At 37.7% G+C, this 26,080-nt stretch overlaps 1 protein-coding gene across 4 annotated transcripts; it reads left to right on the forward strand.

Moving 5' to 3' along the window:
• The first annotated feature begins 614 nt into the window (after positions 1-614).
• On the forward strand, positions 615-26,080 carry LOC116927596 (chaoptin). 4 transcript variants are annotated; one of them, XM_045177492.1, is made up of 12 exons: positions 615-949; positions 14,821-14,960; positions 17,895-18,279; positions 18,614-18,782; positions 18,857-18,967; positions 19,155-19,273; positions 20,332-20,400; positions 20,465-21,061; positions 21,136-21,684; positions 21,758-23,355; positions 23,618-23,777; positions 23,849-26,080. In XM_045177492.1, the coding sequence occupies exons 3-12, from the start codon at positions 17,910-17,912 to the stop codon at positions 24,139-24,141; spliced, it is 4,035 nt and encodes a 1,344-aa protein (XP_045033427.1). In that variant the 5' UTR covers positions 615-949; positions 14,821-14,960; positions 17,895-17,909; the 3' UTR covers positions 24,142-26,080. The 4 variants fall into 4 exon arrangements, with proteins under 4 accessions (XP_045033427.1, XP_045033426.1, XP_045033430.1 ...); XM_045177491.1 differs by lacking the exon at positions 14,821-14,960; XM_045177495.1 differs by lacking the exon at positions 14,821-14,960 and having other exon boundaries at positions 21,139-21,684.

Below are 26,080 nucleotides of genomic sequence, written 5' to 3' on the forward strand. Positions count from 1 at the left end.
GCAACTTACGCCAACTGATTTAGCCTAATTGCTACATAACCGATGGTGTGGCAACATGAAAACGAAAACATATGGGATTCTTAATTTCTCTTTGGGATTTTAGATCTGTCATTACGAAATCTGCTGTTTGCATTAGTTTATACCTTTTTATAGACAGATCGTAATTTCAACGTGAGAAATGAAACTTATCAGCGGTGTTTTATTCGCTAGCGTTCGCACAGCCGACTCAGGGAATGGTATTGATCGGATAGATCCCGTTTTATTTCTTCGACGTATCGCATCACATAGGAACTATTGAAATATGACATAGAGATAGCTTAACTAACTTTTGAAGAAGAACGTTGGAATACGAGGCCTACAGGTGGGAAATGACATACACTTTTCCCAAAAAAGGAAAGGTAAGAAAAAAAAACAACAACAAACTATGAGACTAATGTATGTTTGCGAACGATTGTAGACGATTGCAGTACTGCCTTTAAAAAGCAAAGAGTAACCCACCGTCCTGTGTACGGAACTCTGCGGCTCACGTAAATGCGTGTGGTGCGCATTCGGCGCTTACCGTGCGCTTGCGTAACTTCGTTCTGCATTGAGTCACCACAGTCCAGTCAGTTAGTAGGCGATAACCGCTCAGTTCAGACGTGCTTGTCTCTGTCTGTGTAGTCTGAATACAAAACTTTGACCGATAATAATATACATTATTCTTGAGACAACCAGCTTTAAAATCTATTTAATGGTTCTCGTCTTTCTGAACGAAGGTGCTATCCATGTGTCTATCCAAACGACTAGCTGTCGGTGGCTAATATCAACCGGTACCTGACAAAAAAAGAACTAACAAGGGAGGGAGTAGTGCAAAAATTTTGAGGGTCTCACTGTACCATCCAAATTTTATTGAGAAGTTCGAACAAGGTAACGTGACTGACTCTGCCCAGCATCCAATAGGGAATATCAGGTAAGATCGGTGTTAATAACGTTTACAATTTACAGCTTAACGTCAAGCGTAAGATGCTGTAGAGTCGAATTAAGACAACTATACGATTTCGCGTACATGAAAATGTCGTGCACTCGAAATTGAAAATTTGCTATTAGTCCACAACTTCATAGCATTGCCGGATAGTTAGTGGTAAGAGAAAGCTCGCCAGTATTGAGTTTCTGTTAGTTCCGCTTGGCTGTGTTGTTAATTATCTATTGCCCAAAGCTTACGTGTTTCCGCGGAGAAGCATACAATGGAATATCAAATGACAAAAGCTCGATATTGAAAATGTAATATTTAATGAGCGACGTGTTTTATTAACATAGCGTCACCTCACGACTGGCTGCAGTATAAAATGCACAGGCTGTGTGGGCCATTTGGGTTGCTTTCCGCGCATATGCGCAACAAGTACAAGCAGAGGTACTACCGAACTTCGGAAAGAGCCTTTTTCTACCTTGTCTCCTATCGAGGTCTTTGAACTTGGTCAAAGCAGGCACTTGCGCGAAGCTTTCTTCCCATTTTGTTTCGTGAGGGCAATTCATTCTTTATCGATCAACCGTGTTTCAAATTGAATAGTAAACAAGGAAGGAGCACGGATTCGGATTGCTTTAGCTTAAACAATCGCAGCGACGTTTTCCTATTTTATTCTAAATCCAGTTCCACATAATTTGTCATTTTCTGGACTTTGTTATATACAAGAGCACTTCTCTTAATGTTCTGAATGCTTACAGTTATTACATTTGCGTGAAAGTGAGATTCATTTTGCTTCTGACTTGCAAGTTGGTTGTACGCAGACAGACGAAAACGATATTAGCAACCGTGATTATTGTGTAACCAAGTAAGCAAAACGAATCCCCAAAACCTGATAATCTGGCAAGGTAAACGCTAAAACCTTCCTGTTATGTCTTGCTCGGCAGACGACAGGTCTTTTCATAATTTAGTGTCTTTCTTTCACCATGCGCATACAACGCGACCAGCCGGTCTGCCCACTCTTTAACTCCCACACAGGATTGACAGTTAATTACTTGTTCAGTTGCTTCTTTTCCACCGTTGGCATACGTACAAGGCCAAACAGGCTATATGGTCCGACGAGCATTATACTGACGTCATTTGCCAGCTTGTGGACGCTGCCTGTACATTTTTTGTTTTTGTTTTTTGTTTTGTTTTGTTTTTTTGATTTTTAAAATTTTTTATATACATATTTATTTTTTTTGCCTCTTTCATCAAATGGGCATTGGTTGACAGGCATTCGAACATAAAAGGGGGGACGACTAAAATCCACTGTGACTTTGGGAGACCGTGAGGTAATATGTCTCAAAGCCTAGCAGGGTCGTAGTTCTTACCCGACTGCTAGTTCGTTTTTGGCTTTTGTCCAAGCGATGAAAATGGCCCCTGCGTAGTTTTGAAACGACATTTGCATGTTTTTCTTTTCTTTTTTTCTTCCCCCATTTCACTGTGTCCTTTTGGATACAGATTTGGAAATGGCAGGTAGTGGCAGTACAGACAGTTGTGCACCGTGCTATAAAACCGCTACTTGGTTTGGAAAGGCGTCTTGCTTTGGTGCTGGGTTGGCGACCAATCGATAGTAACATTGTCAGCGATTCGGTGATGTTCGTTGATCTTTCTTCAGGACATAAAAACACTGGACCTTCGAGGGTGGGGCAGGGGATGTAACAACATCGGAGACATACACTATTCGCTAGCTTGTCTCCAACAAAACGGAAAATAAGAAAAGGTGTGGCTCCTGTTACCGGCAAAAAAAAACCTTCGTTTTTCCTCACCCTAAGGTGATACGAAAGGTATATTTCGTCTCCCTCCCGCTTTCCCAATATTTCCTATTGTTCTCCACGTTACACATGGCATGGCTGGGTGCGGATCAGCCTACCTGTATCGACCTAACAAGGCCATTTTGCAGGAAAGCACTCCCTTTATAGTGCTGCTGAATCCCCAAACTCAACCGTAACTCACAACAACGGAGTGAATGCAACAACCTGACGTACGCCTGCATTTATATCAGTCTCGTACGCAAAGCTTCCCAGAAAAAAAAAGAAAAAAAAAAAAAAAAAAAAGAAAAAAAAAAACTTTGAACGCTGACTTGGAAACATCAACCAAAAGCAACGAACATGTATTGAAAGAAAATCTTAGCGTAGTTTTGTATAGTTAATTCAACAACTTCGCTCTATAGAATGGAGATTTTTATGATTTCATATTTTTTTTATTTTTTCTTTTTTTTTTTTATCATGCAATGTTAATTAATTTACGGCTGACAGCTGGACTATGCAATATTTGATAAGGAACGGAAATTTAAAATTCTATCATCAATGGCCCATCACAATGACATATTGTCAAATTTTCGAATCCAACTGTTGTCGCTATCGCATTACAATAGTTGACAGTCCATTTGGGTAAGGCATGGTTCGTAGGAAAACCAATTCGTTACTGCGTCACATGGAAACAAAGACTTTTGGCTAACAGCAACTATGTTTATAGAAAAAGCGAGAGAGAAAAAAAATGTATGTCGTCTACCACGGGCGAACGATTTCGTGAAACGCTGTTTACAACGAGCAAAGAACAAAAAAAGATAAACAAGCAGGAATAAAGAAACCCGAAGGTGACATCTTGATAAGGCGTTTCAGCTTTGGTGCCAAAAATTCTTTAGGACGACGTGCACAAGTCTCGCCAGAGCGGGAATAGCTAATGAACAAAAGGGGACCGTTATGCGGCTGCAGCGTTGCATGTTGCAGTGCAAACTGGCCTCATGCCTCAAACTTGCGAATCATTTTTGGTCTTTTGCCCTCTAGACATATCTACCATTGAAAAGCTCAAGTATGTATTGACTCAGCTCAGGCTCGTCTCTGGCTCGTCTCTGGGCTGAGCCATATCTCTCCTTTTTTTTTGCCAGCATCGTTGATGTCGACTTATCCCAGATCCCAGTCTTTTGAAAGAAGAAAAACGAAATCAACACCTGTTCATCCCCACTAGAAGTCCCGTATAAAATATCATGTCTATTTGCGATCCTTTAGCGCAAAACTTGGCTTTGGTTCTCTAAGTTTCCTTCGTCTCGTTTGCTCCATTTCCGACAGCCACGTGCGTGTCCTTCCCTGATTTTTGTTGTTGTTGCTAAAAGTCATGATGCTCACCAGGCACGCAGTGGTACGTAGTAGAGCCACAAAACGTTATCAAGCCGGACAGACTACTGCACGCGCAACATTTTTTAGAACAAAAAGATATCCAGCGTGTCTTTTAGTTTCTGTTTAAAAGAAATTGGTAAATTGATTGCGCCCTTGTATGGACTGCGCATGCGCTCCATTCAATTGTGGAGTTAATGGGATTGTAACGAAGTGTTACTCCCACGGAAACAGATTAATATACTCAAGATAATTTCTGAAGAAATGGCACTGAAACTCATTCAAGCCGTTTGCTTGTAACCCTAAACCAATCAGTGATTCACCAGCACACACCCTAAGGCGACTGTCAGGAATGTTACGCAAAGCCCAGAATTGACATAAGGCTAGCATATACGATCGACTAACAGGCCGACTTCAAAGAACAACATTTACGACATAGTTCTATGGACAAAATGTTAGCATATTATGCCTGAAATATCGCATGTGCTGTACCAATCACAGCACCGCTTTAATTAACGATTGAATTATTACACTATAAGTGTCTAGTGGATAACTGAGAAATTATTTCGTTTGGCTTCTCTTGTTGGTATTTATTACCATCAACGCACTCTAGTACGCCTATCAGCATCTCTTTCGTCATAGCCAAAATAAAATATAAAATTATTTGCGAAGAGTGGGTCATGAGGAAGAAGTCATATATAGCCTATCCGACAATGTCTTGTGCTGCAGGTCGCTTCGCTGCTATAATGGGATGTCGCGAAGCGTTTAATTGAATTAGCAGCTGATTGTTGACGTATTCGACGACTTTCACTCGTTATTATAAAATAACTGTGCAATCTACTGATTTAGTTGATTTTCCGTTTCTCAGGCACGTGATTTAATAATAAATGAATAAATACGGCGTACGATGGAAAAGAATAAATGAACCATCTGGTCCATCTCTTACAATTTCAATATGATAACTTGACTGGTGCGCATGAAAATCGACATTTAGAAAGCTTTCGAAAAGCTGGTCGAAAGGTGACAAATCTCAGGATATCGGCGAAAAGCCAAGTTGCACTGGGAAAAAGTAGGCTAGTAGAAAAAAACGTCTATAAAGGCTAGGGCTCGGCCCCGATCACATTCTAATCGGGGACACCGCTAAGCTTCCCCGATTAAAATGAATCGGGGAAGTTCGGTGCGGGGATTTCTTTTTTCGGTGCAGAACGGTGCTATAATCGGTGCTGCACCGATAGCACCGCTACAGCCATAGGGGGTTAGTCTTACTAGTGACCTTGAGTTCTGATAGGCCAACGAGAATCACGTGACTTGGGTCACATTTTTTTCTTGTTGGCCGTAGGGCAACTGCCAATTTAGAGCACTATTCATTGATAATCGGGGAAGGCACCGATCACCGATATCACCGCACCGAGCACCGAAATCTCTTCCCCGATTAAGATTATCCCCGCACCGGATCGACTAAAAAACTCCCCGATTAGCGCGGGGCCGAGCGCTAATAAAGGCTGACGTAATAAGTTTTAAAGTTTATTGCACATTTTCGAGAGTTTATTATAGGGCATAGTTCCAAGGTAAAACGAGAAAGTAAACAAAAACGTTTTTAACATGGAAAAAGCGTTCTTAACGAAAATGATGAGGGTAAATGTAGATTCCCATTTCAGTTTCTCTTATCATTTTAAAAGATCAGATTCAATGTCTAATTCCCGCAGGCCTCCTGAAAAAAACAACAACAAAAAGAAACCTACAGTGCATTTTGTTCTTGTTCCACCACTACACATTTTGAGTCAGTTGAAGATGTTGACCCCTGTGTTGTTGTTGTTGTTATTGACAACCACCTAGTCGATATAAGTTTCAAAGAAAAAAGTAAATAAAATGTATACAGTACTCTAATTTAGTGTAATGGCATTTTGAGAAAAAGTGCGGTTCATATCCGACCCTTGTTCGTATCCTCTTCCTTGTTGTCAGATCCAATCGATGTTTGGTGCCATAAGAGAAAATGTGCGACTAGCGCGGGTGGATCTAGGCTAGTTTCCATAGCTCGCGTAAAAAATAAATAAATAAAGTAAATATAAATAATGACGTAGAGCTCTTTTTCCGATTTCGTTACTAACCAAACTGTCAAGCTGAAAGGCAAAATGGGAACTTTCGTGACATATGTTGATAACTGGAAAGACGGGGAAAAAATGATGCATCAAATTGCAAGCAATACAAGCTATGGCATCAGCGGGTGTCATGATAATAAATAGGTTTAGCGTAAAAGTTCTTCTTGTTTTGACGTGAAGAAGTAAGTGTAGGCCTTTCCCTAATTTTTTTTTTTTTTTTTTCTTTTTTTTTATAAAACTGGAAAAGCTTTTATCTGCGTAAGCGACCTGAGAAGTGATGAAGAAACGACAAATGATTATCATGTCCTAACGTATTTTGGAAGACGCCGGGAAGAAGAGATGCGTCATACAAATAGGCCGGGAAAGAGCTCCATCCCTCCATCATCCGTTTTTGCATACGACGCATACAGCTATGAAGGTTCCAGGGTATAAGAAGAAACTCATAAAAAAATTAGAATGTCAACTTGGAAGTAGCGAGGATGAAATTTAGCAGGATATCGGAGTTGCGAAAGCCGAATCTTTTCCTATTCTATGTGCCATTCTTACTGACTACATTTTAACACTTGCGCAAGGATTCTCTTCTTGGACATAACGAATAACCTTTGAACTATTATTGACACATAAATAAAAGCGAGATAAATTTCGATAAACTATTTGTTGTAAAAAAAATCTAATTAAATGCACCGTGGCCATTCCACATTTGTTTTCATGATGTCACCACAAAGCTATACGCCATGTGTTTATTTGCGTACCAGCTTCACAGGCTAGTTGGTAAAATGAAATTTAACGTTCTACGAAGCATTGAGAACTATTTCTGAAACTTTTTCCATGCGAAGATAACAAGGCGTCTACGTGAAGTGCACGCCAATGGAGAAAATCAGAAAGAAAAGCAAATCGAAGTAAGCGCGCAGAAGGATTTGGGAGGGTGATGGCAACTTATTCCTATTTTCTATCAGACTCCGAGAGTGATTTTGAATTTCAAATAAAAATCGTTGAATTGTAAGTCAAAGTTCAGAATCTGAAGCAGCAGACTTTCCGTACGCTTGGCATTTCAACAACGGAAACGAGCAGTCAGGGATGAAGGTGTATGAAAATAAAAAAAGCGGAAAACGATGTGGGAGCACCGAAACTGGAACTTGGAAAAATAGGGGATTAAAAGCACTCAAAATAAAAATAACTTTGAGAACAATGGAATGCTGTATGTAGGCTATAAGCCTATACTATTCTCGCGGCGGCGGCGTCGCGACTCTCTTTACTAGCAACATCCCGTGTTTTCTTTCAACTGAAACCATTTGGTAAGCGACGGCCCTTAACACTTCATGGGGGAAAAAAAAACGGAAAAAACAACAAAACAAAACAAAAGATGGGTAACAATTGAGTTCGCACGCACATCGGGAAAAGCAACCTTTTAGGTAGGGTTTTGTACTTTCGTTTCACGTTTTTTTGTTTTTGTTTGTTGCGAGCCAAAGTGCGTCCCTCAACCAAGACAGTCATTTTCTATCTCCCAAACATTTAATATGCAGAAATAGCAAAAGGATGTCACAGTATTATCAGCTAACACAATTTTCTGTAGAAAACCATGGTACAAATTTAAGCGGCTAAAGATAGTCAATGCAACCGAAATAACTCACAGCTCTATCATTCGCGAGTCACGGGAAGAACAACGCATAATCGGCTTTAACTGAGAACAAGCTTTGAGAGATACTCGAGGCTATGGCCTTTTTCCGCCTTTTTTGGCCCACACTCAAATTCATGTCACTGAGTTGTTCACTTGTTAGAGCCAGCAGACGTGCACCATAAAAAATTCTGACGCATAGACTAATGCAAAAATTTGAAAAAAGCATGACAGAAAAAAAATTAGTAAAAAAAAAAAAAAAAAAAAAAGTGTTGGCCATTACATCGTGAAATTTTTCAGAACCCAAAAAAGACCTGAATCGCTAATGGATCACATTTATCTTGTTGAATTTTGTCACCAATATTTCACATTCCTGAGACCAATACGACAGAGCTATATTTGGGAGCTCTATACTTCGTTTTCCTCCTTTTTTTTTTTTCCTGAGGCCTTCGCTATACACTTTTCTCTACACATACTGAAATCAAAGTGATATGCTGGGTGGCTAATCCCTATTGGGCTTTTGGGGTGACCGTCCTGCAACACATAACTTTCGTGCTTTTCATTTATTTTCCGATTTACTCATTGCTTTCCTACGGTTTGCTTCATTTATATCTATTAATGTAATAATATTAATGTTATACCTATTAGTGTAACATCCTCCATCAGCTACACAACACTTTTAAACAATTTCAAATGGACCAAACAGCAGCCAAAAATGCAGGCATGATACGCTCCCCTATGCTCTTTGGGGAAAACCGAAAGTTGGTAATCTAAGCCAACAGTATCAGCATGATAGTAAAAGAAACACGTACCAAGTTGCTCTAAAGTGGGCACCATCCACCATCTCCTGCTTTTAGGTGAGCGAAAAGGGCACCCGGCACTCTAGAGCTAAACACCAGATGACAGTTTCAAGTAAAAAACCCTTCGTAGATTCATGAAGTTCGTCGCTTTTCAGGAAGAGATATCTGACAGTAGGGCTCGGCCCCAGTCTACCCATGGATTACTCGTGAGTAGCTTAATACCGGGCGAGACACAAGTAAAATGTATTTTTTTCTTGTTTTTTTTTTTTTTGTTTTTTTTTTTTTTTTTTTTTTTTTTTACCTTCGTGCAAGTACTTTCCGGTAGTAAGCTGGTCACGAGTAACCCGTGGGTAGACCGAGGACGAGCCCTATCTGCAAAAGCAGATCGGTGATATTTGGAGGAAGTCAGCGCTACCCGCGGCAGCGGCCATGTTTCAGGTCGATAGTTTCAAGATTGACTTTTTTGCGCTTTTTCCCCTAAACCATGAACTATGAGTGCATGAGCAAGTACGAAGGAGTACAAAAAGCGAAAAGTGCTTCTAACTTCCAAGGAACAGAAAAATGTTGGGAGGAGCGGATACTGTCCGGCACAAAACCATACGACTGTTTTAAGAAGACTTTCCATGCATCTACACTGTTTCACTGTTTAAGGCATTGTGCTTGAATGAGTGGTGAAGCCACTTTCACGACTGAAACAAGAAGGCTCTTTGACGTTTCTTTCCGTTTGGAGCGATTTCTTCTTCTTTGTGTGTTTAGAACCTAAAAACACTCGTCAATCGCCATGTAGCTTTCGAAGCCTTTAATCTAGGCAATTCGGATTCTTTTTCCTTCGTTCAAACTACCACGCCCATAGCCTCATAAATTCATTTCCTTAAGTTAAAATGAAGCTCTTATCCCAAATTTCGCCAACCACTTGCATAAACTACAGAAGTATTCAGTTAATTGTTATTATTAATATTTTTTATTTCTCTTATTTTTTTCTTCCTCTTTCTATATATACAGTATATATATAGACATTTTTTTCTTTTCTAAGAAGAATTTATTTATTTGATTTGATTTTTGATTTCAGACCCATAGAATCTAGGGTATTTTTTCTGGACGTCTTTCTTTGAAATTTCTCCCCCTCCCTCCCCCCCCAAAAAAAAAATTTGGCACTGCACCACAGACTAAGAGGTAAAGACTACGATCTGCTATAAACCCCTTGAAGACATGCACGTCCTATGCCGTATGGTGGCGCGTCGATCAGATGATCTGAAAAGAATTATTTTTCCTCGTCTCCCTGCCGACTTGAGTCTTCACACACCGTAAGTTTGTAATTAAACTACTTAACATTCCAACAATGTTTTTTTTTGTAAATAGAGCTTAGATATTCCCCATTTAGTATTAATTATTTCATATTTTTATGTGTTGTCTACACATGGTCCATAAAATACTTTATTACACCCCCTTTTTCCCTTTTTCCCACCCCCTTTTTCCCTTTTTCCCACCCCTTTTTTCCCATCTGAAAATGGGAAAAAGGGGGTGTAATAAAGTATTTTATGGACCATGTGTAGACAACACATAAAAATATGAAATAATTAATACTAAATGGGGAATATCTAAGCTCTATTTACAAAAAAAAACATTGTTGGAATATTAAGTAGTTAAATAACAAACTTACGGTGTGTGAAGACTCAAGTCGGCAGGGAGACGAGGAAAAATAATTCTTTTCAGATCATCTGATCGACGCGCCACCATACGGCATAGGACGACCATGTCCTTGACCATTCCTCTCAACCCTATCCCAGTTCGTAGTCTTTACCCTCTTAGTCTGTGACTGCACCAGAGATACGCATTCTTATGGAGCAAGAACACTAGGCATGCCACATGGCTATATGGCTCCTTTAGTTATGCCGGAAAAATGCGTAGACCCTATCTGGAAAAAATTTCAACAATAGTTGAAACCCATCATCAGTCATTTTGCCGCATTTTGCTATTTGTTACTGTTGATTTTGACCGTTAACGGCCTTCTTCGATAATCCGATCAACGGATTTTTACGTGTGATCGGCGATCGAATCATTTGTCAATGATTTGGTAGTCGATCAACTTTTTACCGGTCATTTTTCCGACGACATTTTCTTACCATTGCATTGCACGAACCAATCTAAATGTCAACTAAATTTAGAAGAGGTTCTATTTTTACTGCTAGGTGGCGCGCATAAAATGATCGCAGGATTGATCGGATCGGCGATCAAATCCCAATTACTTTTGATGATTTTACGAAATGCAAAATTTGATTGCGACTACGGCAAGCATTGACAGCGCATAAAATAAAACAAGAATCGTTTAAAATGATTTTAATTTCCATTCTCATGATTATAACCTTGTTTGAAATTTTGATTAAAACAGTCGACACGGCATTTATTCTACATTTTGAATCAGGCTTAATCACTAATGTGGAAACGACATTCTCGTACCGAAGAACAAAAGAAAAGTTTCAAAATTTCAATTACTTTTCGTCCCATGATAACGAATTACACGACATATTGGCATTGCGCAATATTGCACGACAAACGTAGATCATTAACACATGTATATACGAACATATTTGCATCAAAGGAACTATTTCTTAAAAAAAAAAAAAAAAAAAAAAGTCAGACAGCATTGCCAACTAGCCGCGTCACCATTTAGACTCCTTCAAATGTCCCAAAATGTGCTATGTTGGCTGTCTTTTGGTTGGATTATACTTGACGTGAAAGCATTTAACGCATTGAAAGATTTTCATAATTCAAGGAATTTTTTTTTCATTTTGCTCCATAACTATTGTTAACAGAAGGGAAAATTACAAGAAACCGATTAACAGGCCTCGAGATTAACGCGCTAATTTTCCGTCAATAACGGGTAAAATTAATTCAGAAAACCTTTGAATCCAATTATCATGCCAAGCCATAAGACTAATTGGAAATTAATAGAAACTGAAAAGTGGAGGAAGGAGGAGGAAGGAGGAGGAAGGAGGAGGAAGAAGGAGGAAGGAGGAGGAAGGAGCGGGTAGGGGGGGAGGTTAAGGCGAAAAACAAATGAGTGAGACTGCTCGGGAAAAGCAAATAGTTTTATTAACCGCTTCATGAGATTAGCTTATGCTAACGTTTCTGTTCTATTCTCACCGTATAAAAATGTGAAAGATGTGGTCTACGAGAAAAGAGTGTATTTTAAGAGTGTAAAAATGATAAGTTGCCCTCAAGGAGAACTTAACAACTGCGCCCGTATTCATCTCCATAAGAAAGAGTGACGTCACGAACGTATAGTGATGCTAAAACTTACGAGATAAGTTTTTACAGCAATGAATTCGTTAAAAAAACATGTCGCAGGAAATACGTCATCCGTCTTCGTAAAATGGATGAAAGAATTCCGGCAGAATCCATTAGATAATCTACTTTACTTTTTTATATTGAACAGTAATTGCATTGTGCTATGCTTGTTTAAAATCTTGGAGCCGTGCACCAACCCTCGATATTACGTTTGATCTAAACGTTTGCAGTACATACGTTTTTAGTGTTAAACGTTATACGTTTTCTTTTTTGTGTTAAATTACACAGCATTTAGGAAAACTTGATCTACTTGGCTGAGAGGCACAGGCTAAAGGGCGAGAAATTTCATTTCTATGATAACCTCCTTTTGTTTTTTATTAATAGCTTTGGTGCCGTTGGTTCGAATCTTTGTTCCCATGCTACTCATTTATGTAAACGCAAGCAATGCGTAATGACAAAGAAACACAATTTTTCTTGAAAACTTGGGAGAAAAAGTCACAGCTACGGAAAATGGCAGATCTCTGCTAGTTCGATATTTGGGTACCCACATTTAGTTGTTGAACCTAATAGCTTTCAAGCAAATATTGAAATACTATGCTAGATTCCTTTGTTTCAATTTTCTAAAATTTGAGTTGACATTGATTTCAAAGGTAACCTAAAAATTTGTTATCGAGCAGTTATTTTAAAACCAAGTATAGACAATATTGTCACGGGATATTCGGCACAAAGGAATAGAGTCGAAAGAGTCGATGGATCTGGTGACAATTCAAGCAAAAGCGAAGGCTAAATTTGTTGCTGCTAGCAAACGGATAACAGCCAACTCGCTCAGCCTCCCCTCATTGGCTAATACACGACCAAAGATAGAGTGGATCTAACCAATTCATTAAAACAACAATGAAGTTACCCAAAGTTAGACCAAGGTAAGAGAAGACAACTAAGCCTTACTTACTTCAAGATCAGAGTTATAGACTCTTGAAAAAGCACACTTTTCTCTTGCAAGTAGGGATGGGGTTGGGATGCTGAAAAGGTAAAACGTTGGTTTATTGCAAATTTAATCGTAAAGGTTGTCAAAAGGACTTTCTCCGGAAAAACCAAAGAATGACCTCGGCTACTTGTCTAGATAGGAAAAGAAGACATAAAATTCATTGAAATGGCATAAGCATTTCATAACATGACAATATCTTATTCATTAGTTAGGATTACTATAGTTGACTGATTATTTAATTCTGACATGCCGACGATAGCACATATTTTTTTTTGTTTATTTATTTATTTTTTTTTTTCGTAGGGGTCTATTTCATAGCAATGAGGCTACTTATCCGATTACGTAATGTATGGAAGTCAAGCTGACAAAAAATTGTGGCAATTTTTCCAGCCTTGTCTGGTTGGAAGATTGTGACTTCGTAGGCACCAGCACCTATCTGGTTGCCATGGCGACTTTGCCGCTGTTTACTTCTAAGTATTACTACAAGCTCTATATTTAGCCTGTTACACAATGTAGTTAGGCTCAACGGCGGTTACTAGTTTTTTTTTTTACTGGGCAAACAGAATTTTTTTTACATACTGTTTCTCATTTCTGACTTTTTCCTATGCAAAAGCATTGTGTGAAACAAAGAGTTGCTGTCATTTCCTATCTCAATAATAGTTAATTTTTTGCTTCTTATTTTTATTTATGCAATATAATGTGTTTTATATTTTGTAAATCTTGTTATATTTACTGGTTTATTATTTAACTAAGCAAAGTGGTATTTTGGGAGATTTTTTCATTTTCCCAGCTTTGACTTTAATTATAAATAATTCTATAAACATTTAGAATTACATCACTACATTTCTTGTAGTGATGTATGTGTTATGGAATGAAACGAAGAAATATAAGAGGTATTATGTCGCATAAATATAATTTTTTTTTAAAGCAGTAAATGTTGAGATAGGCAATGACTGTAACGCCTTGGTTCACCCGTAGCCGTTGCACGAGGAAAGAAAGGTGCATATTGAGGAGGTAATAACATACCAGCGCGTCCGAGCATGCTAAATACTGAATTTTACTTGCGCACCCATTGAGGACAGGTTGCATTTGCTCTCTAAGGCCGTTCTCATACACTTTGACTAGGGTAAGACTTAGCCTAATGTCCAGAATAAGTCTTCTTTTTTGTAAACGCGAAACCCCAAAAATGGCGGAAGCGTCGTCAAACGTTTGAAAATTCAGTACAAGGTATAAGGTAAGACGATTTGTGTGTTATTTTCAAAAGCAGATGAGTTTTGCGAGGAAATCTGCAAGAGAAGACAGAGTGAACTTTCGTCTTTTTTCCAAGAGAGGGTCGATTTGACGGGTGTTACGAAATATGGAATTTTAGCGTAGAAATGTATATATTTCTTATATATAAAATATAACGAGAGATAGCATACTGAGCAAAAGGAATTCTGGAGAATTGGTCTCGTTGGAACTGGATTGTTAATGACTTGATTAACGTTTTGCGTGTATTTTTAAAGCACTGTGCCGATTGTTCAGGTCGTAATGGAACCATTTAAAATATGTTTACTATACTATCGTCGGTCTAGTGAGAAAAAGACCACACGTGGAACTCACTATCAGTACCCTATTATGACAAACAAGAACTCGATAAATTCAATTACAATGAGGTTTTTTTAGCATACTTTCGATAAACCGCTCAAGAAAAAAAAAATGGACGATACAGTATATAATGTGCTCCTATTTTATCCATTCGTAAAACCCCGTCATTTAAGAGACTATCAATGATATTATGTAAAGACATTCCATTTAAGGTTCCTTTATGTTTTTAAATTTTACTAGCGCACTGGTCAATGAAAATCAAACCTTCACTATTGCCTAATGAAATGGTTTTGATAAGTATAACTTGAATACAAAACGTTAACATAATGAATTTTCATTCAACTTCAGAAATCAGTATCATAGATATGGAGTCGTTGAAAGAACTGCCAGAGGCACGAAATATACCCCAAAACAAATGGTTTTGTTAACATACCGAAAAATCCATCAAGAACGACAGCTATTGATTTGCTGGGAAAGTCTATTGGATAGTAAGTTTATGTTAGCTTTTGATTACTTCCACCCAGAGTAAAGTGACAAAAACATGGGAGCATTTGTTAGCGTTAAAATTGGGGGCAACAGTAAACGGTATAAGGGGTGGTCGATACCACTATAGGTGACATTTGTTGAACGGGTCAATCGTTCCTACGCCGGTCAAGATAAGCTACATAAAGAGTTTTAAGCTATCGATCTCATATAGCCAACACGTAGCCACCAGCGTACAAAATTACAGCAATGAATTCATTTAATTTCTGCTTCTCATTTTCCAAAAATGTTATAGGGGAGAGTGGGGCTAGTTGGCAGGAGGGCAAGTTTGCAATTCTTAATTTAGACAAATTGTGTGAAAGAGGTTTTATTGAAATAATTCATAGTCAAAGATGTTTATCGTTTGCACATTTGTGCAAAGTTTTATGAATTTATCCCAAATAGTTTAGGAAATAGAAAATAACGAAATTTTTTGCGTCAAATCCACAATAGTTGCGTGCTTGGTATTCATCAATTTTATCTTTTCTTGGTATGCATATAATTTTTAAAAAATATTAGTTTTATAGAAAATTGTGTCCTCTATCGAACTGTAACAATGGATTTGTTTTAATCAATTACAAAGGAGTAATAAAAATTTTTATTTGAATAAACCCCGGGTTGGGGCAAGTTGATACATTGCAACATGGGGCATGTCGGCATAGGCATTATACATGCATATGTATAGTACATGGCCTGTCAAAATGTCAGGGAATTGTTAGTCGAATTTTTGCTAGATATGACTTATGGTGAACAGTGGTATGCATTAAGGGCCAAAATTTGGCAAATTTTAAGTGTTTCTCTTTATACGATGTTCACCTGTGAAATGTTTGCCTGAATTATGTATATTATTTTTTATTTTTTGCATTTAAGGCTATTAATCTTTATGTAAGTTATCACAACTTATTTCTGAGTTTCCCACTCTAAAATAACTATAGGATTTTTGTTTATTGTAATGTTATTCTAGTTTGTTTACAACATCAACATTTCACTGAAATCCGTATTTAAAATACATGGGGCCAACTTACCCCACTACCACTGCCAACTTACCCCGTTAGTGGGGCATGTAGGCAAATTTTTTTTAGCTTTTTGAACGTTGATTTCGATAAGAATTCTTCAACGTAGATCAAATTAAAAAATAGCACGAGAAAGCTGGTTATCTGAGCTTTCTTTTACATTTTTTTAGGTGTCAAAATATGAAAAATTAAAGAAACCAGAGAAGAAATTAAAAAAATTGTACCAACTAGCCCCACCCTCCCCTACCTACACAAAAATAATGTGTTCCTAGAAAAAAAATGTAATGTATTCTTAAACAATTTTTGCGATTTCTCACTCATTAACATAGTTGATTGATTCAGATGTAAGGTATGTCACTTCCGAAAAATTTCCGGTGTTTTCGTTTTTCACTCCATCAGCCCAACCATCGTAGCAGATTCAACAACTGGGATTAATCCCGCTTTGGAGATAGAAATTTGGTAGGGTTTTCGAATGCTTATCGATCGAGACGCTTAATATTTTGATGAGCTAAAAGCTTAAAAAAAAAAACACAATATGGATAATACCTTAAATGGACATTTTTAGTAAATCGTCGAAAACGAAATAATTTCAGGAGTAGACCTATTTTTACGCGATTCCAACATAATCGTATTCTGAGAAGTTTGCAAAAGACAAAAACCCCCGAACGCCTGAAGGTCAGTTTTATCAGTATAGATGTAGGCCTACAATTAGTAATTAATGTCTTATGACGTACCATCACCTACCACATACCTTTTTAAAAAAACCTCTGCGAATGTGGAAGTCCTCGTTCATTGAAAATTTCTTTCCTCGGCGTGTTGGGTTCGTATTTTAGTATTGAAATGAGCAAATGACCCTATTATCCTTGAAGTTTTGTTGGGATATTTTCCTAATCTTGAGTTTGCCTTACTGATCATGGTTGATGCCGTGGCCAAACTGACTGACGAATCAGTGTTATATAAGGCAGTTGCCTATCCTTTTCAGTTTTCTGATATTGTTTCACCATTTTATTGAGCAAACGTTTATTTTTTGAGATTGAGCAAACGAGGAATTTTGCAGAGTAAACGTAATATAAATAAATATACTGTATGTATTTTAGATCTATACTATTTACCGTGTCTATATATTTATATAACCACTTTTTTGGGGAAGTAATTGCGTAACTCCTGTTGCGTCGAAAATAATTATATTTTCCAAAGTCTATCTTCATAGAATGAAGAATAACAGAGGAAAATATATTACTTTTTATTTTTTACATCTTTATTTTCTTGTGACAAAAATAAACTGAACCGCATAGAATACTATAGTATCTCGGGCTTGCATTGCAGCGATACATTCTCTATAATGTAAACATGCCTGTCGCGGGAAATAGCTATATTTTCATGCCATCATTCTCAGGTTCATCAAAGGTTCTCAGGTTGCAAAAATAATTGTTGGAAAACTTCAAAAACCAAAAGTGTGTGAAAAGAACTTAACTCCATGAAGTTTTTCTATGAAACTAAAAAAAATTTAGTTCAGAGACTTGGGGCTTTTGACGTGGTGTGTGAGTCTTTGGGGGCTTACTGGTGATAGGACATGTTGTTTTACGTAGGCTACGCGTGTATCATAAACTTTTTTTCTTTTTTTTTCAAGAAGCAATTAAACACTTTTTTGTAACCTTAATTACTATATTTTGAAGAGATTGGTTGGTAGGGAATATGTTAAACGGCGATGGTGTCATGAAAACATTGTTTTCATTTTTCCGTGTCGGAGACGGAAAGTTTCCGAAAGGAATATTGTAACTAATCGTTTCAATTTTACCTATAACAATGGTATTAACGGGTAGCCTATTACGCACATTTCCGTCTACAGACACATCTCACAGCCAAGATATTATTAAAATTATACAGGAAAACAAAACATACATGGAATATACTCACGCTAATCCCATGAAGAAACTAATTCTACCGACATCAATTGCATTGCTGCTGTTGCCCTGCCTCTCTTTACTATTGCTGGCGGTGACCGTGAAAGCGAATACGCAGTATGTCGTTCCTTGCAGTTTCAACCCTATGTGTTCGTGCAAGATGTCACAATCGTCACTCATGGTCAAAAGAGACGACTATTTGAGGGAAATGGATCTGCAAAACCGAACATCATCCGAGTTAGCTGCGGATGCTGGAACACAGAAAGAGAGTAGACTGGAAGATGACATGTCCACTGTCATGAAGTCTGGAAGCATGGAACAAGCATTCGACGTGTCATGTGTTGGCGTCCCGTTTGCATTTTTACCAGGTACGAGAGCGCTGACAGCTCTAATCATCATTCAAATTTCCTTCTCCAAATCCTTTTCTAAAAACAACTATGATCCAGAATTGAGGTTGAGAACCATCATTTATTATTAGCCTGTTAACCTTATTGCGGGCCTTGTTCTATTAATTTAATATCAGCTGCTTTGACTTCGTCCTCTTACTGTGAATAATTTCCATAGTAGCCTACATCGAAAGATAAAAATTGTTTTTTTTATGTTAACATAATCTTAAACGGTTATTGCAAATCCGTATCGCTTTATGATGTATGTGCTGTGTGAATTATACATTCTATTCTGTTACGGGTGGTCGCAATTCAGCGTTGCCATCTGGAAAGCTTTCCCATGTGGACATAGTTAGCTCTGGGCTAGAAGTCGCTGAGCTTATCTCTCCCTCGAGGATTTCTTCTTCCATTACTCCCCGTATCCAAATCGAATCATTACGTCTTATGAGCAACAAAATCTGCCACATTGGTGATAATTTATTTAGGTAAACTATAGTTCATAAAACGTAGCCCTTATCTTAAGAAAATTTTGATGAATGGCCATTTTAAACAATTTCAGAGGTATGGAAGACGATCTGAAATCGTTGGATCTGAGTTATAATGAATTGGATGAGATTCCAGTTGGTCCGCTACATACTCTGCGGGCCCTGGTGTGGGCTAATTTTCACAGGTAAAAGTTTTTTTTATAAAATTTAAATTAAACAATATTTAAAACAATTATCTTTTTAAAAATGTAAATCCTAATCCGGCAGCAACTGTTCATTTTAAGTGTTTTTTTTTCTTGTTTTTTTTTTTTTTGTTTTTTTTTTTTTTTTTTGTTTTTATATCTTAATTTTTCTTTTTTTTAAATGTTTTAGTAACCAGATTTCGTCACTAGAAGGGCTAGGGCAATTATGGACTCACTTATCGTCCAGCTTAGACGCCCTTTTTCTGGGAAACAATGACATTATGGCCCTTCAAAGATCGAAAAACAATGGTAAATATATTATTTTGCTCATTAAACGTCTCCTAGTCAAAACAAACTATTCGTTTTCCTTCCCTTCCCACAACTTCCGACATTGATCGATCAAATATAACTATGCAACTGTTCATTACGCAAAAGGGTCAAAGCACAACAACAAAATACACTTAACTAATGTTAATGTGGCATGTTATATGCTCACATTCATAGAGGTAGAAGACCAGCTGGGAATCGAGTTTCCTATACAGATTACTAGATTGAACATTTGGCCAAACTGGTAAAGAGTACCAATATCTGGCACACGTAGGCTAGTAGAACATTTCTCAAAACATCGAGAAGTATCCAACTGGAAGTATAAACAAGGCGATAAACTGAGGTTAGAGAGAAGTCATTTTACTCGAGACTCAGAGACAGCCAACAGAAAAAAATGTTGTACACTTCTTAGTACTTGTAATACTATTTACTTGATAGGTATCATGGCAAGCTACGCAGAAAATAAAGCCTATCTACAGGTGCCCTATTTGGTTTTCCTAAAGTTTCTCAAAAAGTTAACTAAAACCGATTTTAATAATGGATGAGGTCCATTTGAGCCTAAAGAATTGGGACGCATTGCTAAAGGTTATCGATTAAAGCAGCAACAATAAAAGTAATCAACGAAATAAAAGTAATTTTTGCTGCATACTATCGTTACCTTTACGTAAAGTTCGTGCACAGGTATGAATGGATAGCGATTGAAATTTTATCCCCGCTTTAATCATTAAACCGTTGTATTTTGTGTTTGACGTTGTTGACAATCGTTGGATTGTTAGTTTTGAGACTTCCTAGAGATTTTGATCGGATGTTTTTGTTTTCATTGTGTTCGTTCTGATTCCACGTTTTAAAATTCTAAGATGAAAATATTCAGTGTTTTCTATTTCATTTTTAAGAGTATTCAGTAATATTCCTCGCGTATAGCTATGCACGTCGCAGTAGGATTTCATTGTGCAATGAAACAATTTTCATAAAAAAAATATGTCCCAGGTTTCGAAGTTAGTAATAAAAATTTTACGATTTTTATTTTTTGTAAATTGAAGATCAAGGATGGGACGGCTGGGGCCATTCTCTTGCATTGCTTCGGAATCTTAACTGGCTCAACTTGGATGGTAAAACGCTAAATGTATATTTTAACAGTTAGTTCAGCCAGTTTTATTATTGACCAAAACTTAGGCAATCAACTAACCGATCTACCAACAGACACTTTACCACGCCAACTTCACACACTAAGTGTTGCGCATAATCGCATAATAAGGTTCCCGAGCAAGTGTGTTGAACAACTTCGTGATTTGCGATGGCTAGATTTGCGCGGAAATTTCATCAGTGAATTACCGATTGACACCATTCGTACAGAGCCGGGCTACAAGCTGCGATTGAAAAAGTTAGATCTAGGAGAGAACTTGATTAGTTCCTTGCAAGGAGGAGCAATGTTCAACCGCAGTCTTCACGTTCGCGATCTCTACCTCGACTATAACCGAATACCTCGAATACCTGATTCGGCCTTTCGTGGTACGAACGTGAAGGGCTTGTATCTTGCTGGGAATGGGCTGTTTAGTATTGACGAACGGGCGTTCCACTCATTATCATCAACCCTGACACTACTAGATTTGGATAGGAACAAATTGAATACTTACCCGGCGGCGCTCGATCATCTGAAGAAGTTACGGTTCCTTTATTTGGCAAATAACCGTATGTCTTATTTACCTCATGGTACTTTTGCTAGCTTCGGCTTGCAGCTAGAAGAATTGAATTTAGCAAGTAACAGATTAGGTAAGCTTTGGTTCATTTCAAATAACCTTTGACACGCTTCAACATGTTTGACTAAACCGTTTTGAACTATCTAGAAGACTTCCCAGCCACTGCGCTTCGAAATTGTCCGAAATTGATTCACCTAAACCTAGCTTACAACATGATTGAAAATGTAACGAAGGACATGTTTTACGGTTGGGCAGAAAGCCTGGAAATTCTGAATTTGAAAGGAAACCAAATCAAGGAATTGCCTTCACGTCTCTTCCAACACTCAGTTAAGATTCGCGAACTTAGCCTGTCTTTTAATCCTCTGAAGGCTATCAGTGATGATGCGTTTGTAGATATCGCGGATACGCTAGAATCACTACAACTGAACATGGTGTTTGAGGAGGCTTTGTTCCCCGTTGAATTGCTGAGATCTTTACGGCAACTACGATGGCTATCGTTGGAATCTAATGGCATCGTGTCATTACCAACTTTAACGATGGATCTTGATAAACTCCAATACCTGAGTTTAGAGGGAAACCGGATCGCTGCATTAAATAGCAAGTTTTTCAGAGGTGCAAAGCTACGTTCACTTCAAGATGTGCGTTTATCGCACAATCGCATCCACATTCTACCTAAACATGCTTTCCACAATCTGGGTACTGATTTTTTCATATTTAATGTTCATATTTTTACGGTATGTAAATGCTCGTTTTTATTTTCCTTATTTAGAAGCAGTCACTAACGTCGCACTAGCAAGCAATCGCATTCAAGTTATTCAACATTCTGTATTTGATCACCTACCAAAACTCGTAACACTGAGTTTAGCAAACAACCAAATCGACAGACTGGAAGCCGGCGCCTTTCTACGACTTCCTAGCTTACTCAAGATTGATCTTCAATCCAATAAACTTCAAGAATTTAGCTGGGATGCCCTATCAAATTGCACTAATGTATTCATGGCGGCAAGTCTCAATCTATCAGACAATTTGATCACTAGTCTCCAATCCGGTGGAGAACTCGAGACCAACCGGCTCTATATAAAATCCATCGATTTGAGTCATAACATGCTAGCGATTTTTCCTAACACAGATTTCCTATCTGTAATTGCCGTTGGTGGCTTAAAGAGACTACTACTTGGGTATAATAAGATCAAAGCGCTGCCTGATCGGATGTTGTCTACAAGTTGCCAAAATTTGCAAGTGCTGGATGTGCAACACAATCTTATTCAAGATGTGGGGCGATACACCTTGACGGGCGCCACTAGCTTACAGAGCGTTGATTTCAGCGGAAACTTGCTGGAACAGCTTCCAATGGGCTTCTTTGCTAACCTAAGACGATTGCGCATTGTTAACCTCTCGAATAACCGAATACGTTCAATTTCCAACGACATCTTTGACGGAACGGTCATCGAGACGTTAGGTATCGCCCATAATTACTTGACCAAATTCCCCAGTTCTCTGTCATCTATATCTTCAACGTTAATTAACCTGGACGTTTCACACAACCAAATCGATCACTTAGATGCCGTGATGCTATCCTACACACCTAACCTGGTTTCCTTGAACTTGGCGCACAACAAATTGACTTTGTTGTCCGACAATGTTTTTTCTTACCTGAACGGACTGGTATCTCTTGACTTGAGTTACAATGCCATCAGGGCTAATTTCAAAGAGTTGTTTCATGAAATTCAACATGTCAAAAAATTGAATCTGGCAAGTACTGGTGTCAACAACTGGCCGCATCTGCCATTACCAAGTTTGATTGCTTTAAATCTATCGTACAATGCACTGGATTGCCGGACGATTAACGAGATCCCAGCCAACACAGTAATTCGCCTTGGACGCATAAGAAGTCTTGACCTGTCGCGGAATCGCTTCACCGTTGTTCCAAGCTTCCTGTGGCAATATATGCCTCTACTCAAGCATTTGGACCTTTCGTTTAATCCCATCCGTAGCATCAACCGTGACAGTTTCGCCGGCTTAGTCAGAGTACAAACACTTAATCTTCAATCAGTTGGAGTTCCAGTGCTCGAAAACGTCGACAGCGATTCGTTGCATTCGCTTTTCTCTCTGACTCAAATAAAGATGCAGACGTGGCCTGGATCACATCTTTCCCAGATATTGGGCGGATTGCGTGGTTTGCGGAAACTGGATATTGAAGTAAGAGGACCTGTTCTTTCCTCCCAATTGAACTACATCGCCACAGTTGACGCAGCACCTAAGTTGAAAGACATTGAAGTCTCTGGATCGTTTCTCAAGACAATAAATCCAGATGTTTTCGCTAACACTGGAATTCACACATTGCCAGAATGCAGCATTTCCTTCAAGGTATTGAATGTTTTGGTTTTACTTTTAAGTGCTTGGATAGTACCGTAGTCTAGCCTTAAAAATGCGGCTGTTTTTATTCGCGTAATAATGGGTTGAGAAGTGAGGGAAAGGGAAAAGGGTGGAGGGTGGCCCCCCCCCCACCTTTTTCCCTCATTTCTCACTTCCTCTCTCTTCTCACTTCACGGTGAGGAGAAGACGTTTAGGTTTAAAAAATTTTTTTTATACAAATATTAAAAACACTAACATGTTTTTATGTATACAGCATACTGCAGTGAGGTATTTACCTGAGGGGTTTATAAATGGCCTAGAAGGATGCACTGCCCTGACTTTAGATTTGAGGAGAAACGCCTTGCAAACTATCGGCTTGCAATCTATTAAGACTAATAATTCGCTTTCGGCGACGTCCACCAAACACCTCGCAGGTAAAAACTTTTAACACATACACTGAAAAAGGAGAGTAATTTTTCGTAATTTTCTGAACCCCAAATAAAAGGTGGCCTTTGGTTGGAAAGCAACCAACTGACGTGCTCCTGCGAAAACGCTTGGATTGCAAAATGGGTGACAAGATGGAATTTAGAGACAAATTCCATGGGACGTTTAATAACAAGATTGCCTGATGAAATTCTTTGTCGAGATCCTGTCAATCTCAAATTCAATAATCTATTTGATCAACCTGTCAGCATAGAGACATGTAGTAATTCAGCAATCACTACTCTTTGCTTATCTGTTCGAGAACAATTTCCTTTTGTATTTCTCGCTTTGGTATCCATTCTGTATGTTTTGTGAAAATCGTAGAAAGTTCAGCGTAAAGGAGAACCTTCTGCTACCCGATTGACACTCAGAATATGAACAATTTCATCTCCTTTGACGTCTAAACAACAGGCATGCGTACATCTTGGTATAGGTGTTTGAAATCTAAAAATCAACTAGGCCGTGAACCTTACCAAGTATTTTAATGTACTGTACGTAACATATTTACATTTAACCAAAAGAAGGTTAATGCAATATTAGTAGAAGCATTCATTTTTGACAAGCAAAAATAATTATGTGTATACTCGCATATCTGTTTTACAAAAAATAGCCCATGGTTTGCGAGTAAGTTTAAAAGACAAATCTCTAAAGAGGTTAGACTTTTCCACTTTGGGGAGAAATGGAGGAATCTATACTGAATTTTTTTGCTAATGTTATGAGAACACTCATTTCGGATTTTGTGAGGTATTAACTGTATTTACCATACTACTATAAGTATTTTGGGATGATTTATGTTTAAGCCAAAGCGCAGATTTGGAGGATGGGATCAACAACTGACCAAGCTCAACAAACGGATTAAGAACAAATTGTAGAACTAACAATGCGGATGTTATTCGCCTTTTTCATGGCAGTCAGCGTTGATAACTGAGCCGTCCACAGGGAAAAGTCAGCAGTCTTAATTTTCATTTAGAGTTTGTGGATTTTTCAGGATAATGAACATTAATATTTGCATTTGCATTAAGACGAAACCCACTTAAGACAAGAATTCGATAAAGTTCATCATAGAAATAAAAAATCCTCAGCAGAGATATAACTAATGTGACGGAAAAAATTATTTCTTAACTTGTTTTTGCTCCAATTTGGTTGTTATTTCCCAACAAGATAACTTGAATGTCATGTATTTAAACTTTCCGCACCCGTTTTTTCCAAATCTGACTTTTAATTGAAAAGAAAACAAAGAGAAAAAAAAACTACAAAAATAACCAAAAAACCAAAACACATAACACAAATAAAAAAAAACAAAAGAAAAAAAAACAAACAAAAAACAAACCAAAACAAAAAAACAAACAAAACAAAACAAAAAAAAAAACAAAACAAAAAAAAAAACAAAAAACAAAAACAAACAAAAAAACAATAAATCAAAACAAAAAACAATAGTGTTGTTGGTATAATCGTCCACTTAACTCAACTTCTACAACTATCCATGCGATTTATCTGGTAATGATTTCTTGTTTTCTTTAAGCCTCTTGTGTTCTACTGTGTACGTGTAACCTAAGATAAAAAAAAAACCTATCTTTAATGATCGGATAGTGTTTTTTTGACAGTCAATATCTTCATAGTTCTTTCTTTGTGAAAAGAAAAGCTGGGATGTTCTATTCCCCTTTGCTTAAAATAATTTCCGAAAATAATGTATATGTTGATACATTTTACGTTGGTTTGACAAGCCTTTCGTTATTCTAAGCCTTTAGACTGAGGTCGACATTGGTAGTTTTTCAGACTTTTTTATGGTACATAAAATAGAAATTGCATTACTTATGCTGGCTATAGGCAAATATTTATGTGTCACTAACGCCTAATTTAATATTTATTTTACCTATTCGCAAAAACGTCGGTCTGGCCTATTTCATCTCCGATTTTATTTGTTACGAAGGCAACTCGACCAGGATAAAATTTATTTCGAATTGCTTCGCCATTTGTAGTTCCGGGAACTGGATACATTAATGTTGTATATGTTAGATGATCTCTGTGTCTATGATTTGCTTGAGCACACATTTCACTAATCACTGAACCATTTTGATTATAAATTAGTATTCAATGTCATAACGGTGCAACCCTGTGATATATTTATGAAGTGTTGAAGCATACACTGTACTAACCATTTCTATTTTCACACTGTATATAATAGCAAATATGAAATTATTCGTGCTATAGAGAAAATGTAAACAAATAAATCAATAAAATATCTCAGTCGTCA

Source organism: Daphnia magna, linkage group LG7 (assembly GCF_020631705.1).
Source record: "Daphnia magna isolate NIES linkage group LG7, ASM2063170v1.1, whole genome shotgun sequence".
In the NCBI taxonomy this organism is placed as follows: domain Eukaryota; kingdom Metazoa; phylum Arthropoda; class Branchiopoda; order Diplostraca; family Daphniidae; genus Daphnia; species Daphnia magna.

Excerpts from the sequence above, each read along its gene's own strand:
- LOC116927596 (XM_045177492.1), top strand. The coding sequence starts at position 17,910 with ATGGAATATACTCACGCTAATCCCATGAAGAAACTAATTCTACCGACA. Across the intron at positions 18,783-18,856 it reads ATTGGTGATAATTTATTTAG|AGGTATGGAAGACGATCTGA; the intron begins GTAAACTATAGT and ends AAACAATTTCAG. Across the intron at positions 21,685-21,757 it reads ACATGCTTTCCACAATCTGG|AAGCAGTCACTAACGTCGCA; the intron begins GTACTGATTTTT and ends TTCCTTATTTAG.